General features: G+C 33.8%; 1 protein-coding gene across 11 annotated transcripts in view; it reads right to left on the bottom strand.

The window, feature by feature from the left end:
• Positions 1-18276, bottom strand: part of NOL4 (nucleolar protein 4) — a 394115-nt gene that overhangs the window by 278398 nt on the left and 97441 nt on the right. For all 11 annotated transcript variants that reach the window (XM_025365628.1, XM_025365637.1, XM_025365636.1 and 8 more), the window contains 2 exons: positions 2928-3039; positions 1927-2039 (listed from right to left, as the gene is read on the bottom strand). In XM_025365628.1, the coding sequence (XP_025221413.1) occupies positions 1927-2039; positions 2928-3039 (225 nt within the window). The remainder of the gene's footprint in view (positions 1-1926; positions 2040-2927; positions 3040-18276) is intronic.

The raw sequence follows: 18276 nt of genomic DNA on the forward strand, positions 1-18276 counted from the left end.
GATTCCCTAGTTCTACAGGGAGTCCCATGTCTGGCCTTCTTTATTTTTCTTAATAGCATTTAGCATCTTCTTATATACCTATGGCCATTATTTTCTTTATTATCTGTTTACCTCCACAAAAGACAAAGATTTTCCTCAATTTATTCACTGTTTTTCTTCAGGAGGGTCAAATACATAGAAAGTACTGAATAAATATTGGTTGAACTTATTGGATTAACGCTTATTCAAATTTAAATATAATTTGTCAGACAGGAATATTTCACTTAAATTCCATTTTAATGTGACTTCCTTTACTTAACCTCTTTTTCATTTTTCAATAAACACAACGTTCTAAAAATTTTGCAAATAATTCTAACTAGTCATTTATCTAAATATTTTAAGGCAGCATGACATCCAATTTAGTATTTTCAAAATACAAGGATAAGAGTTATTTTTCTAATCCAGTTATAAATTTTAAAGGATCTATTTCTTTTGTGTAAAATACTTATGATTTTTTAGAAGCCAGAAGGGATCAGCATATGTGGGTGCATTGTTGGCAGAAAGTGAATCATCTTACATTTTGGCCTAGAAATAAACATATCAACATCTAAATGAGCTTCCTACAAATAATCTGACAGCTCTAACTAGTTAATGAGACATTTAAAAATTTTTTTCAACTATATAATGAATTGTGAAGATAGTTTTTTTAATTGTTCTCAGGGATGGAAGGATATTAGTATTTTCTTAATTGTCATTGATGTCTTTAACCCAATGATTTTATTACTATTTATTCAATCATTTATATGTAGCCAGGTGGCAATATAAAATCCAATATTGCCACTGCACTAATATGAATTTTTGTAAGGAGCATACCCTGAGTAACGTCTATTGAGATCAAACAATTTTATAAATAGAGCTTTGAGGTTAAACCTGCTTAAATACAGAGGAAAACTAAAAACTTGATTTGAGTTTTATGAATAAAGTAAGTTCAACAAAGTAATTTTAAAAGAATGCAATCATAGCTTAGCAAGTAATTCTGTGTTTGACAAATAAACATTTAACCTCATTTCCTGTTTTAGAGAAATTTCAAGGAGATCATTTATTAGCCTGAGGACCTGGACCTGTTCCTAATACAAATAACCCAAATGCATCTATTGAGTATTAACTAGCCAAGAAGGATGTACTAAGCACCTACTGTATATCTGCTATTGTTCTTTATTTTGGAGAATATAAACCATACATACATAACTTAGTCCCTGCTTTGACATAGCTTCAACCGAAATGGCTAGCTAACTAGAATCCTACAGAGTATTTAAGAAATATGTTTTTAGTGTCTATACATGCAGCATGTTGCTAAATTTTCACCATACAATTTAAATAGGATAACTGAAAACATCAAAACACTTCTAATTAAGAATGACCACAGACTGTCTCTAGGACACGCACAGAAGTAAATAAATAACATATAGAATAGCAGTTAACTAAAAAATCACTTTAAAATTTACATAAGGTTTGAATGGTGGAGAAATGATAATACTTGAAATACCCATTAAATCTACTTTTCTGATTGCCATGCAAAATAGCCTTACTACTTAAATTTCCTTAGAATCTCAATTGTTTCAGATTTTTTTTTGTGAACTTACCCCCTCTGAACTTTGTAGCACTTTACCAAGGACAGCTCAATTATGGTCTACTAAGGAAAATGTAGCTTTCTTGGGAACAAACAAATTCCCACATAACACTAAGACAGTGGTGTTAAGACAGGGGCTCTGTATTGTGGACTAGGAGTTCCTGCTCGCTTTCTCCATCTGTGCAACCGTGGTAAGATTCATTCATTAAAAAATAAATTACTATCTTCAAAATGCCATCATGTTTAATATGATAGTCGTGGTTATCAAGCTTCATTCCAATTTGTAAGTGATGCAAATGTAGATGTTTTTATTTTACCTCATCTTGCTGTGAGTTTAGCAGCTGCAGTTTCATGTGCTTCATGTAGGCCATGGTAATTGGCATGTTGTAGTCAATCATGCTGGTCACCAAAGTGGGAGGTTTTCCGTTATCTGTAATAAAACATTTTTAATGGGTAATGAAAGGGACACTGCATTCTACCTGTAATTTGAAAATGATCTATTTCTCCAAATTGAAACAGGATTTTAGATACCAAGTGTCTTAAAACATGATATTATTATAGTTGGATGGTAGAAAAAATAACTAGTAAGGTTCTACAAAGGTGTATTGACACTGTTTAATAGTACTAATTAATTATTTCTAAGTGCAAGGGAACTTTTAAACATCCTGAGTAACAATAAATAAACCTAATGTGGTGACTAACACAATTATTTGTATTTTTCTTCTCTGCTTTACTTTCTATATGTATTTTTTGAATGCCGAAGGAAATTTGCTCAATTTTTTGCTTTTGGCCATTCCATTTAACCTTCAAGACATAGGAATGAGCCAGCAAAAATGTATCTCTGAGACTGATAGAATCTCTGAGAGAAAGTCATATTTAGCTAAATAATTTTCTATAATTTTAATGAGAACTAAAGCCAAATCATAATTTTTATGTAAAACTTTTTAGTAAAGAAACTCCACATTATTCATAATTTTTAGAAATAAGGAATCGGTAGACTTGAAAAGACATTGATAGAAACCAATTTCCTTGCTGAATATATCTAAAATACCATGAAATACATATAATAAGTGAAAATTAAAACATTATTACAGGGAAAAATGTTATTTGCCACAGCTGAAACTGTCTTTCTTCTAACAATGGGCACTGAATTACTTTGTAAGTGGATATTCAAAATTCACTGCCTCCTACTTGAATAAATGAGATGATCTGACTTGTTGAACTGTTTCAGTCTACCACGTTTTTATAAAAATGTGAGATATAAATTGCCATTATGAATAAAATTGCTTTAAATCTCACTATTTGACACTGCAACTACCTTTATGATCTGTTCCATCTGGGTTTAAATGCATTCTTTTCTGGCACTCTGAGCAGCTCATTAGAAATCGTGTCACCGCTTCTCTTGGTAGGAAGGCATAGCTCTCTGAAATCTGAAATGATTCACAAAATATAGGTGTTATTATATAAGCTGTCTGAGCATGATTTAACAGAAATGATCATTGTATTTCCAAATAAGACACGTTATTCCATAATGGCAGGAAGCACAATGAAAGCATGCATTGCATACCATGCATCATTTCAAGAAATATCTATCAAACTTGATTAGATGACTTTTAATAAGAGCCAATAAGGCCATGTGGAGATAAAAATCAACCACATCTCGATGAGCATCTGTTTATATTTTTGCATTTATTTTAGGTAAAATAATCACAGTGTACAGATATCCTAATGAATTTTCCTTATTATGAAAACATTGCCAACATTGCTCTTAAAGTTACTGCTAGCACAATCAAATTTGTATCCAATTTTATATACTTTTTTTTGTAATTTAGCCCCAAGTAGGAGCAATAAACTTTGGATTTTGCACAATGAACATTTCTTCATTGTTGCTTTTCAAAATATTTTAAGTGAGAATAAAAAATAAATTCAAACAGAACTCATGTATATATTTACTGCAGTGAATCATCCCTTCCACAGAAAATGACACACCTGGAAATGCATTTAGGCCACATATTTCATTTATTTTATGTCGATTTTTAATAATATATGTCCATAATAGCTCACACTGACTGTCACAGCAAGCCTTTTCTGTGGCCTATATAGAGCTTTGTTTTCAGAATCAAGATCTAGAATCAAGTTAGAAATCTATACTACCATTACAGCAATTTTATAAATATTAACTTTTCAAAAACCAAGTTCTCCCATCAAAGCAAATAATTCCTTAAGCGAAACTGATAGATAGTTGAGTATCTTTAAATAAAAGCTGACAGTGACTCAGACAGTGCTACTAAGAAGTCTGATGCAGGGCTTCAGTTTTCCACCATAGCACTAACATGTTACATGAAATATAAGATAAGCAATAGGAATAAATGAGTTGCAAATAAGACATAAATGTCACAGATGATTTCTTAGGTGCATCTATAGCCCTTACAAACACTGATGTATTTTAAATTGGTAAAAATGAGGGAAAATGTGTAACAAATGTATAATTGAGTATAAACGGGTGCTAGTTCTCTTGGTGGTGATGGAGTCAACTTTTGCTTATCCATGCTATAGGAGCATAGACTTGAGGAAACCCCATATACTGAGATCGAAAACTGTAAATCTCATTTTCTCTTAATTTAATATTAAAATCAGTTCGTACCACATAGCCTAATCCTATTGACTTTAAGGGAAAATAAGTGATAAGAATACTGAAGAGGAGAAACAAGCTTACAATTAAAATCTGCCATTGATAATCCACATTCAGGTCATTAAAATTCAATACTCCTAGGGGTTGAAATACAGAACTCTTATTTTTAAATATAATATTGACAGACTAAGATATCCAGACTTCAAAAAATACTGTTTCAGACTATGCAGTTATTACGTGAGGATAACGATCAGAACAATTCTAAACTATTTTGTGAAAAATTTTATATTATTTAATAAGCATATATATATATAATTTACGTTTTCATTCATTTTCTCTTTTTCTATAAACGCATATAGCATATATGAATTTAAATTCTATTTTTCTGTTTTTACAGAGGGAATAAATACTTTTAGCTGATTTATTTCATTAGAGATCATTATTTTCCTATTCCCTGAAGAAACACTTTATACTAATTCAGAAGAAAAAAAAAGTCTATAATGCATGCTTCATCCCTATGTTTTATATTTTAAATCACATCGAGTTATAGTCCATTAGAACTAATGGGTCTGACCAGTAAATTTATTATCAAATAGGATTTCAGGCAAAGGCTCCATTGGTTTTTCTAGATTTCTATTAAACCTTTTATCTACTTTATAAAAGAGAAACATTTCATCGAGAGATAGATAGGTAAGTGATGGAGTTGGAGAGACACTTGATTGGCTTCCACAGCCCTGATACTTTCTGAAAGTTTCTCTTTTCCCCATGCTAATGAAGCACTTGTGTAGAAATCCCTTCTGGATAGATTTATCATTGACCTGAATCAATCCTATGACTTGTCTAGCAGCATTTAACCCCAAATCAAATTTTCTTGAAATTATTAATAATCATTCACATTAGTTTTATAGCTTTACTCTGAAAAATACTACATGTTACAGTCAAAAATAGGTTTGTGCTCATGTATACATGTATACATGAAATAACACAAAGCCCACTTTGTATCTTAGAAAATATTTTTAAGCAAATATTGTATCATATTATTCTTTCTGCTGTGGCTCTAACATAGTACTTGCCATGTCACTATATACTACATAAGATAAAAGCACTTATTTGGGAATAATTTTCTTGGTGTTTAGAATTCATGTTATAGGGACACCTGCCATGGCATTCCACTTCCCTTGAATCTTTTCTTCCCCACCTCATATTCACTGGGACCCACAGACTACAGAGTCCTCCTATGCACAGAGAAGAAAGATCCTCCAAGCAGGCTTTTCACATGTCATACTCATTTCTGAAAAAATATTTCTCCTGCAATGCAGGTGAAGAGGAAATAAAAAACAACTTTTACCCTATTCAGAATCTTTTCTCCCAGGCCTACTCGAAATTAAGAGTCCTGAAATTCTCAGGAGTCACCAAGATGGTGAAATAGAAGTTTCTAGCATTTGTTCCCTCACAGAAACATGAACTTGAATAACCATCCATGCACAAAAATACCTTCACAACAACTAAGGAATCCAAGTAAGTGATTACAGCACCTGAGTGGAGCACAGAAATAAGAAAAGACTCAACGAAGAAGGTAGAAATGACGGTTTCACATTATGTTTGTCAACTCTCCCTCAAACCCATGCAGCACAACTTAGAGAAAGAAGTTCTCCACATGGTTGAAGGAGAGTGAAGTAAGCACTCAACTTCAACTTCACTTTGGGCCCTAGCAACAGGCCCACCATTACACTCCAGGCACCAAGTATTTGAAGCAGTTGAAGTTAAGTTGTTAACAGCTTAAAATAGTTTGTTATAACTATGAGGTAGTTTATGTAAGTCCTATGGTAACCACAAATAAAAAAAATCTGTAAGTAGATATGCAAAAGATGAAGAAAAAGTAATGAAAACATACAACTACACAAACATCATCAAATCACAAAGGAAGAGACCAAGAAAGGAAGAAATTGAAAAATATTCATGTAGCAATTAGTAAAATGGCAATAGTAAGTCCTTATCTATCAATAGTTACTTTAAACATAAATGGATCAAATTCTCCAATCAAAAGTCAGAGTGGCTGAATGAATTTCAAAAAGAAAAACAAGAACTAACTATATGTTGCCTACAAAAGTATCACATTAGCTATAAGTGGACACATAGGCTGAAAGTGAAAGGATAGAAAAATATATTCCATGCAAATGGTAACCAAAAGGGATCAGGGATGGTTATATTTACATCAAACATAATAGAGTGCTTGTTAACAATTGTCACAAGAGGCAATGAAGGTCATTATATAATGATAAAGAAGTCAATTCATCAAGAAGATATAACAATGGTAAATATATATGTACCCCAAAACAGAGCACCTAAATATATAAAGCCAATGTTAATAGAACTGAAAGGATAAACAAACAGCAACATGTTAACAGCAGAGAACTTCAAAATATCGCTTTCAATAGTAAAAGATAGTCCAGACAGAAAATGAATAAGGAAATAGCAGACTTGAACAACAATAGAAACTGAATGAACCTAATGAACATATACAAAACTTACCATCCAACAGCAGCAGAAGACATATACTACTCACGTGAACCGGGAAGAATCTTCATGATAGATCATATGTTAGGCCACAAAACAAGTCCTAACAAATTTTTAAAAACTGAAATCATATGAAATATCCTTACAGAGCACACTGGTATGAAACTAGAAATCAATAATAGAAGAAAAATTGAAAAAAATTACAAATATGTGAAAATAAAAAACTCACTCCTGAGCAAAGAAAAAATCAAACGGGAAATCCAGAAATATCTTAAGCACAACAAACTGGAAACAAACATATCAGAACTTATAGAATATAGCAAAAGCAGTTCAAACAGGGAAGTGTATAGCAATAAATGTCACATTAAGGAAAAAGAGCCAGGTGTGGTGGCTCATGCCTGTAATCCCAGCTACTTGGGTAGCTGAAGAGGAAGGATCATCTGAGGCTAGGAATTTGAAACAAGACTGGGTAACATAGCGAGATTCTGCCTCTAAAAAAAAATTATAAAAAGTAAAAAAAAAAAAAAAAATTCATCAGGCATGGTGACATGCACCTGTAGTCCTGGCTACTCAGGAGGCTGAGGTGGGAGGATAGCTTGAACCTAGGAGTTCAAGACTGCAGTGAGCTATGATCATGCCGCTGCATTCCAGCATGAGTGACAGAGGGAGAGCCTGTTTCCTGTTTCTAAAAACAATAATAATATTAATTTATTTTTAAAACAAGAGAATAAGATCTCAAATAACCTAGCTTTATACCTCAAAGAACTAGAAAAGGAAGAACAAATTACGGTCAAAGTTAACAGATAGAAGGAAATAATAAGGATCAGAACAGAAATAAATAAGGCAGAGACTAGAAAAACAAAAAAGATCAATGAAACCAAGTTATTTGTTTTTTGAAAAGATATACAAAATTGACAAAACTTTACCTAGACCAAGGAATAGAGAGGAATCAAATAAATAAAATTATAAGTAAATGAAGAGATATTGTAAATGATATCAGAGAAATACAAAGAATCATAAGAAACTACTATGAACAATTATATATGCCAACAAATCTGATAACACAAAAGAAATGCATAAATTCCTAGTAATGTGTAGCACACCAAGACTGAATCATAAAAAGCAGGACATATGAACAGATCAATAGTGAGTAGGTGATCAAATCAGTAATCAAAAACCTCCCAATAAAGAAAGTCCCAGGACCTGAAGGCTTCACTGGTCAATTCTACTAAACATTCCAAGAAGAATTAACAATAACCCTTCTCAAACTCCTTCCATTCCCACCCCCTGCCCCCCAAAAAAGAAATTACTGGTTAGGAGGGAACACTTCCAAGTTCATGCCAGCATTACCGTGACACCAAAGCCAGATAAGGACGCTACAAAAAAAGTTTACAGCAAATTTCTCTGATGAACATAGATGAAAAACTCAACAAAAACTAGCAAACAAAATTTAAAAGCACATTAAAAGGATTATACCCTATAGTCAAGTGGGTTTTATCCCTAGGATGCAAGGACGTTTCAACATACACAAATCAATAAATGAGATTTACCACATTAGCAGATTGAAGGATAAAAAATAATATAATCATCTCAATAGATTCAGAAAAAGAATGTGACAAAATTCAACATCTATTCATGATTAAAACTCTTAACAAATATGTATAGAAGAAATGTACGTCAATATAATAAAAGCCATATGCAATAAGCCCACATCTAATGTCATACTCACTGGTGAGAAAATGAAAACTTTTCTTTTAAAATCAAGAATAAGACAAGGATGCCCACTCTTGTCACTTTTATTCAATGTGGTACTAGAAGTCCTAGTCATAGTAATAAAAGGTTAGAAAAAGAAAAGCCATCTAAACTTGAAAAAATAAATAAAATTTTCTTTGTTTACAATTGAAATGATCTTATAGGCAGAAAATCCTAAAGACCCCACCAAAACAATGTTAGAACTAATACACAAATCTGGTAAAGTTGCAGGATAAAAAAATCAAGATACAAAATCAGCTGTATGTTTATACATAACAATGAACTATACAAAAAAGAATAAGAAGACAACATCATTTAAAATGGCATCAAAAATAAAATAAAATAGAAACATAATTCAGCCAAGATGATAAAAAATCTATACAAAGATCTATACAATGAAAGCTATAAAAAAGAAATAATAATCTCTAACAAATACAACAAGAACACACAAAGAGAAGGGATAATCTCTTTTACAAATGGTATTTGGAAACTGGATATCCAAATGTGGAATAAATAAATTGGCCTTTGTATCACACCTTATACAAAAATAAACTCAAAAGGGATTAAAGACTTAAATGTGTGTGTGTATGTGTATATAGATACATACATACATATACACGTATATATATATATACGTGTATATATGTAGGAGTGTGTGTGTATATATATTTATATATATAGGATTACATAAACTAAAAATCTTCCTTACAGTAAACAATAAATAGACAACCCATGGAATGGAAGGAATTATTTGCAAACCATACATAATAAAGGGTCAATGTCCAAAATATATAAAGAACTCAAAAAATTTAATAGCAATACAACAAATAACCTGATTTAAAAATGGGCTGCTATGTTTAAACGTCTGTGTCTTCTTAAACTTTTTCATTGAAACTTAATCCCCAGTGCAATAGTGTTGGGATGTGAGGCCTTTGGGAGGCTACACTCTCATAGATGGGATTAGTGCCCATATAGAAGAGGTCTAAGGGGGCCTGCTTGTCTCTTTGGCCCTTCCACCAAGAAAGAAGTCACCATCTACATGGAATGGTTCCTTATCAGGCGCTAAATATACTGGTACCTTGCTTTTGGGCTTCCTAGATTCCATAACTATGGGTGATAAGTTTCTATTACTTTTCAATTATCCAGTCTAGATTATTTCATTATAGCAGCCCAAACAGACTAAGACATAGGCAAAAGACATGAATGGGCATTTCCCAAAAGGAGACCTACAAATGGCTAACAGGTATATGAAAAAATGTCGAACATCACTAGTCATCAGAGAAATAAAATTCAAAACCACAATGAGATATCACCTCACACCTGTTAGGATCACTGTTATAAAAAAGTCAAAGATAAAAAGTATTGGCAAGGATGTGAAGAAAAGGGAAGTCCTGTATACTACTGGTGAAAATGTAAATCAACCCATCCATTATAGAAGACAATATGGTGGTTCCCCTAGAAATTGAAAATAGAACTGCCAAGTGATCCAGCAATTCCATTTCTGGGAACACATCCAAAGGAAATGAAATCATTATCTCCAAGAGATATCTGCACTCCTCTGTTCATTGCAGCCTTATTCACAATAGCCAGGATATGGGGACAACTAGGCCAGGTACAGTGGCTCACACCTGTAATCCCAGAGCTTCGGGAGGCTGAGGCAGGTGGATCACCAGAGGTCAGGAGTTCGAGACCAGCCTGGCCAACATGGTGAAATCCCATCTCTGCTAAAATTATGAAAATTGGCCAGATGTGGTGGCAGGTACCTGTAATCCCAGCTACTTGGGAGGATGAGACAGGAGGATCACTTGAACCCGGGAGGCAGAGTTTGAAGTGAGCCAAGATTGTGCCACTGCCCTCTAGCCTGGGCAACAGAGCAAGACTGTCTCAAAAAATAATAATAATAAGATATGGGGACAATATAAGTGTCTACTGATGAAGGAATAAAGAAAATATGGCATAAAATATATCAATATTTAATTTTATATGTGTATATATATATATTTCATGTTATTACACACATATAATGAAATAATATTCAGCACTGAAAAAAGAGGAAATCCTGTCATTCTCAACAACATGTATGAACCTGGGGAATATTATGGTAAGTGAAATAAACCTGACATAGAAAGACAAGCATAATCTCACCTGTATGTGGAAATTGAAAAAGTCAAACTCATAGAAGCTGAGAGTAGAATACAATGGTGGTTCCAGTGGCTGGAGGGTGAGGAAAATGAGGAGATGTTGGTCAAAGGGTACAAAGTTTCAGTTATGTAGTATGAATAAGTTCTAGAGATCAAATGTATAGCACAGTGACTGCAGATAATTCTGTATTGTATGCTTAAAATTCATTAATAGAGCAAATCACAAGTGTTACCACATGTACCCACAAATGGTTACTACATGTGGTGATGGATATGCTAATTAGCTTGATTGTAATTAGCTTGATTGCAGTAATAATTTCATAATGTAGATGTATATGAAAACACGTTGTACACCTAACATATATACAATCTATTTTTTGAGACAGGATCTCTTTCTATTGCCCAGGCTGGATTGGAGTGCTAAAATCACAGCTCACTATAGCCTCAAAGTCCTGGGTTCAAGTGATGGATCCTCCTGCCTTAGCCTCCCAATTAGCTAGGACTACAGGTGCGGACCACTACACCCAGTTTTGTTTTTTTTTTTGGTGGAGACAGGGTCTCATCATGTTGCCCAGTCTACTCTTCAACTCCTGGCCTCCAGCAATCATCCCATCTTGGTGTCCCACAGCTCTGGGACTACAGGCATGAGCAACTGCACCTGGCTACAATTTTCATTTACCAAGCATGCCTCAATAAAGCTAGCAAAAAAAGAAAATATCCTAGACAACCTTCATTACTGCAGTTCTCAGTGTGGTGACTCACACCTGTAATCCCAACAATTTGACACGCTGAGGCTGGAGGATCACTTGAGGCTAGGAGTTCGTGACAACCCAGCCAACATAGATCCTATCACTATGTAAAATTTTAAAAATTAGTTGTGCATGGTAGTGTGTGTCTGTAGTCTTAGCTAGTCAAGAAGGCTGAAGAAGGAGGCTCACTTGAGCCCATGACTTTGATGTTGCAGGGAGCTATTATTATGCTACTGCACACCAGCCTGGGTGTCAGAGTGAGACAATGCCTCTTTAAAAAAAAAAAAATTAAAAGTGTCCTGTCCTTGGAAAATTCTTAAATTATGATATATTTGAATAATTACATTTCATAATTAAACTTTTGTGATGAAATACTGCCATTTGATTCTGTGTGCATCCTTATTTAACCTAATTCAGAGATAGCACTGAAAGCCTATGCACCAATCCTCTTCTAACTTGAGACCTATGCTAAGTACCTCTATGACCCTTACCCTAATGAAAGGCCTGTTCTCATTTGCTGGGAATGAATGTTTGAAATGTTAAATCAACTTTAAATAGATATTCATAAATGGTGATAACACTCAGGGACAGGTCCCTCAAGGCAGCCCATTTATTGAAGTCCTAATATCTTTCTTGCAATATGTAATAGCAGTTGCAAATAAAACCTAGAAGGAACAGAAATTTAAAAATATTTGGATTCAGATACTAAAAACACTATTCTACTATATTACAATTAACTATGTAAAATGCTATAATCGTTCATAAACGTCATAAATGTCTTAGACCCAGTTTTCCAATGTGACTACTCTGTTTCTAGATGGAAACTGGATTTTGAATATACAGAGGTACAGAACATTTTCTAGAATATTGGTGATAACAATATTTCACTTGAAAATGTATTCTTAAAAACATTTTTATATTTCAGAAAGACAAAGAGTATTTCCTTAGAATTTGTTTATGAACACAGAAACACTGTCCCTTGATAGTGATAAGATGCAAACTTTAAAGAATGGATATTAGCCTTGATCCATCTTAACTAAGCACTAAAAAAATCACAACTTCCATCTGACAATTCACATATTAAATATATAGCTCACAACAGAAATGAACATGCAAAGGATGAACTAGAAAATGGCCATATTGAACTTTATAAACTAATGACCTAACATTATTTATCAAGTAAATAATTATGGGGAATATATTTCTTACAAATGTTGTTTTCTATGAATCTAGACTTGTTTTCTTATGCTTATATAATGTTATACTTTTCACTGTGGTTTTACTACCATTATTTTAGCAAATGGTTAAAACAGATTTTCCAATAACTTTTTGATAAATTGGTTGACTGCTATAAAGAGATGAAATGAATTGTCATTGTTACACAGCAGAGGGCAAAGTAAAATGCTGGAAATCAAACATGGATTTCCTAAACACTGGTCTATTTCTGTAAATTTAATGGACGATGAGTGGCTTATCCAACAGACAAGACAAATGCTAAGGGCCCAGGGAAAGCAAACAAACAAACAAAAATTTCAAGAAACCCAACGTATCAAAATGTCATCACAGAAAAAATCAGTGCTTGTTAAACTATCTTCAACTTGAGTCATGGGAAAGATTTGTTACTATTATTATCTTTTACCTTGAATTCAGAGAGAAGGAAGGAAGAAACTAGCCAGGCAAATAGAGCAAAGAGTCCTCAGCAGAATTTCTGCTCTAAAAGAGCAGCCTGGAAGATCAGGCTGCAGACATAGATAAGGAAGCAAGTTCCAGCACAAAGAGGGAGCCTCCTGTGTAATTAGCAAGTTTCACATGCATACAGTGGGTCCCAGTAAGCACTGTGGGCCCTAGTGAGCACATTCCTTTCCACATCCTTTTTTGGATAAGGCAGTTAGAAGCTTGCATGAAGCTGGTGCCTGCAGCTGCACCAATAGAAAGAACTACCTTGGGCCAGTCACATCAACCATGGCCAGGCACATCACCTAAGCTGGAGTGGAGTAGCATAGTAATAGCTGCCTGCAACCTCAAAGTCATGGGCTCAAGCAAGCCTCCTGCCTCAGCCTCCTTGACTAGCTGGGACTACAGGTACACTCTACCATGCACAACTAATTTTTAAAATTTTGCCTACCTGCCTCCCACTTAGCACATGCACAGTGGGGGAAAAGATAAGCAACATGGACTAACTTAGGCTAAGGACCTGCCAAAAAGGTTGGGGTGAGGACTGCCAGAGAGTCACACCCTATGCAAATGACAAACCTAGTCCTAATAGGATTTTTTACGCCCTATGTAGATGAAATACTCCCTCCCCACTAACTTGCTTATAAAAACCCTTGCATTTCCCTGAAGAATGGCAACCCTTTTTCTGGGACTCCTCTCTGCAGCAGAGAGCTGTTCTCTTTCTTTTGCCTATTAAATTTCTGCTCTAACCTCACCCTTGGTATGTCCATGTTCTTGATTTCCTCGGCAGTGAGACAAAGAATTTCAGTGTCACCCCAGACAATGAGGCCATTTCAGAATTATCTATGGTTGTGGAGTGGGGGAATTGTGGCACAAGGTAAATTTTTCATAACTTACCACTTCTGAAGGCCTTAATTCATTTGTGTATTGGGGAACATTGATAGTGTTTTCAGTGGAAGTATTACAGTCTAAGTCCAGTAGGACTGGAATTCATCGGTAATACAGAAAATAATAGATTAAATTATTTCCATAAATTAGAAGTAGAAATGACCTCTACCATCCAAAAAGTATAGTAATACTTCCATATAAAAGTAATTTAACCACAGCATCTTTTGATGGACTGACCCATAAAATCAGCCTCTGGAGCAATAACAGCACAACATTAGTGATCCAGTGACAAACTTATCCACCTGTAAAAAGCTCAATGATCAAGTTCTATAAAGGGCATGGTTTCCTATCTTCCATCTGTAGGTTATAAAAAAAATGACAAGCAAACTCTTTGGGAATACCTTACTGAAAATCTCATGGACAAATATACTTGTCTACTTGCCAATGTCCTGCCTTTCTGAAGAAAAAAAATGGTACTTTAAAAAGTCCTACAACTATAAGGCCAAATACTGGCCATTCCTGAGTATCACTAGCCTTCACCTTAACACAATGCAGTTAAGGTAAACATACAAGATATCCAAAAATCTGAAATTTTAAAAGCAACCACAAGCAAACTAATTTGCAAAACTCATCTTGTAAATTCAATAATGTGTAATACTAAAGTTTTCTTACATTTTCCTTTCTAGTATCAGAGTCTTCAGAAATAAATTACCTTTCCAACTTGGATCTGAAGTAACAAAGTTAGAAAAATTGAAGAAGTTAATTAATCAAAAAAATTTAATAACAAATTGTTGTTTTGCTCTATTTTTTCAGACTATGTTTCGTAAGTATGTAAGTTTATCTCCTTAACTAAGCCATAAAATAGTTCAAATTAAGAGAAAAAATAACGGAAAAAAATTTTAAAACATGGGGAATCTGACCATGTCTTCTTTTCTCAGTCCCAAGTATCCTTCCTCTCTAATTACAACAATGTTTCCTTTCTAAGGTATTCAATAAAAAGGGTTTCTAACTATTCAGTTTGTATTATACATACACCTGCAAACCTCTGGTTCTTGAAATGGTAGAGAATTTGCAATCCTCAAAATTAAGATTCCCATTAATTACATGACAATTATTTGTTTTTGCTGCATTACATGGAAGAAAATGTCACCAAGCAATCTATTGTCACCAAGCAATCTGATTGTTTTCCATTAATTGAGTACTTAGTAAATGGATTATGCTGAATCAGAACTTTACATGAGTTTCATCATTTAATCCTCACAACAATCCCACGAATAGATTACCATGATCACTGTCACGATCTCTGTGTAACAGATGAGAGAGCTAAGCTTCAGAGAGGTTGTGTATTTTGTCAACTATGTACAAGAGACAGGACTCACCTGCTATTGCGGTTTCAAAGTCTATCACTTTAACCACTGTTTTATAGCCACTCCTAGTTATCAGTATTGAAAAAAGATAGAGACTGTTTCCTCCATAAAGAGCTGGGATATTAACCTCACAGCATAGGTTAATTATTCCAAAATGTTTATAATGTTCCCTGGTGTGAAGTTCTTTATAAGTGTAAAATGCTCTAACCAGTTTGTGGTGACCTTTCTGAATACAAGGGTCAGTCAAGCACTCTGTACCTTGTCTCAGGTTACAAAGTTCCACAAGAACAAGTCAGACTATGGAGCAACAACACAGAGCTCCGCCTTGAAAAAAATTAACAGGCCATCTGTTCCATTCCAGCAAAACTGATGACTAAAATGATGGCTTTGTGACAATGCTGTAATATTTTAGCAGCCAGTCAGCAAATGCGTTGGACTTCCACTTTTAATGACATTTATGAGAGGAATGTAAATAACTGCCTCTCCCTAAAGGAATAAGACATCTAATTGTAAGAAGAAATTCACCAGCAGAGAAGCCATTCTTGGTCTAAGATTTGAAGCTAATGTGCAAGCTGAAATAAAGCCATCACATAACATTGGCAAATCACGAGTAGAAACAATCATTTTATAAAGCAAACAAACAAAAATAAGCTAATCAAAAGATTTATCAACCAAAATTATACAATTTTAACCTAAATTCACTTGTGTAATTAAAAAAATGATTAGTGTTCCTAAATATCAGTAATTTGAAAATGTAACTGGGTGCTTTGGTATATTGTGCTCCTTTTCAGACACAGAGCTTTTGAGCAAACAATACCTAATATAATCACACAAATTCTTAAAATCACCTTTCTCCACCTTTTGTTTTTAAAATGAATTTAGAGAACAGAAATAATGCCTTTATTTACTAGAATAAATATATGAACACCATAGTTTTTGCCAAATATCAAACTGTATATTCCTAAAAGAATTTGCCCTTGAGGTCAAACTTCTGACATTTTCTCTTATTAATATCCTGGGGATCATGGATAAAGAATAAACTAGAAATAATCTCCTAGTGAAATTTGTTTATCTTACTATATTTGAGAAAATTTGTATCACAAACCCTCTGCAATATATATAACTGGATAATTAAGGTATAGAAAATTTATTTGTAAAACATAAGATTAAAATTAAATTGAACAGATCCTACAAATCCAAATTTAAAATCCATATGTCCTGATTCATAAACATATAGAACACCGAACTCCAGCAAGGCCTCTATCTGAGGAAAAGAAATCTAGGCTCTATGCATATCTCCAATTCAAGGAACAGCTCTCTGTCTTTTTCTGTTTTATATATTGAATGCCTTTGCATTTAGGACTTTAAAAAGTATGCAACCACTGTCACATTTGAGCCCAAGTGGAATATAATGTGATGACTTACATTAGCTATGACTTTGATAATTTTCTAGATGTGTTACAAAATTGAAATGCTCAGACACTAATTTTCTTTTCTATTAAAATAAATTTTTTAACCCACTTGTCCATGAAAAAGGATTAACAGTGTACATCATTGTACTACTGCAGAGGAAATAATTAATTTGCAGAGATATGTAAGGAAACAGTCTTGCAAAGATAAAGACATTTTTTCAACTACATATTTATTTATCCAGCAAATAACTATTGAATGCATAGGCACCATAATTACCACTGAATACTACCCAATATGGTTCTACAGCACTAATGTGACTGGACATATCAAATTCTTGGAATTATCTATTGGTAATTGTTTGATTAGTTTCAAAGCAACTCTGAAAAAGGCTTTAATCAGGACTCAACAAGAAAATTCACAGATAAAAAGTTCTTGTCTAGCAACAATGAGTTAGACAAAAGACAGACATACTGGCCTGCCTAAACAAATTTGTAATCACTGTATCTCTCAAAATTTTTTGCTTGGGAACACTAACTACTCATCTATCTATAGACAGAGTATCTATCTGACCTTTCAACATCTGTTAAAGACCAAAAGAATTCCTGTGCCTAAATGATGTTTCCAATAGCAAAACCAGGAAACTGCCAGATTTGCACAACCACCCCTAAATCCTCATGCTCCCTGCTGGAGGATTATCATGTTTTCTTTGAGTTCCTATCAATCCTGCAGTACTGTTTGTTTTGCTATGACTCTGGGAGTATTAGCATTACTCTAATGCACATTTGTAGAAAAGCACTGCCCACATTTTCTTTTTCTCCCTTCTTCTCTGATCATGTTTTCCCTCAGTCTTCACACCCATTCATCTACCCTTGCCTTTTTTACCTAGTTGAGATGGCTGATGTAGTCCAGTCAGGAGGATCTGGGTTGATTTTTAAATAGGAATAAGTTTGCTAGATAAAATATAAGACACCTAATTCAGTTTTAGTTCTAGATAAACATACAATATTGGAGCCAAATGTATTAAAACTATTGTTTATCTGAAATTCAAATATAACTGGTCATCCTGTGTTTGTTAAATCTAGCAACCTTAAAGAGTATATTTATCTAATATGAATGAAAATATTGGTTTGAGTCTGAAGGTAATTTTAACTTTGGAAAAAATTGTTATGTCAGGAAAATCTAAGGCTATGCCAAGAGCAGAAGTGATAGGGTAGGTGGAAGTGCTTACTGGGGAGTCTGCAGGCAGCTTGAAATCATAGTGCCCATCTAAAGCAAGGCTTTCCAGCATTCTATATCAACAGCACAGGTATACATACATTTCACATCATAAGCTAGCACATATCCACACTCATAAAATCAAACTGATCATTTCTATTCTCTTCTCTACTTCATTTTTTAAAAGTGATCACAGCCCAATAAATTAACTTGATGAGTCACAAGTGGATTATGGTATCTAATGGAAAAAAAAAACCCAAAAAACAAACAAAAAAAAAAAACAAAAAACACCAGTTTAAAGCAGAGGAATGCACTCTGT

This window comes from Theropithecus gelada, chromosome 18 (genome assembly GCF_003255815.1).
Source record: "Theropithecus gelada isolate Dixy chromosome 18, Tgel_1.0, whole genome shotgun sequence".
NCBI classification, from domain to species: domain Eukaryota; kingdom Metazoa; phylum Chordata; class Mammalia; order Primates; family Cercopithecidae; genus Theropithecus; species Theropithecus gelada.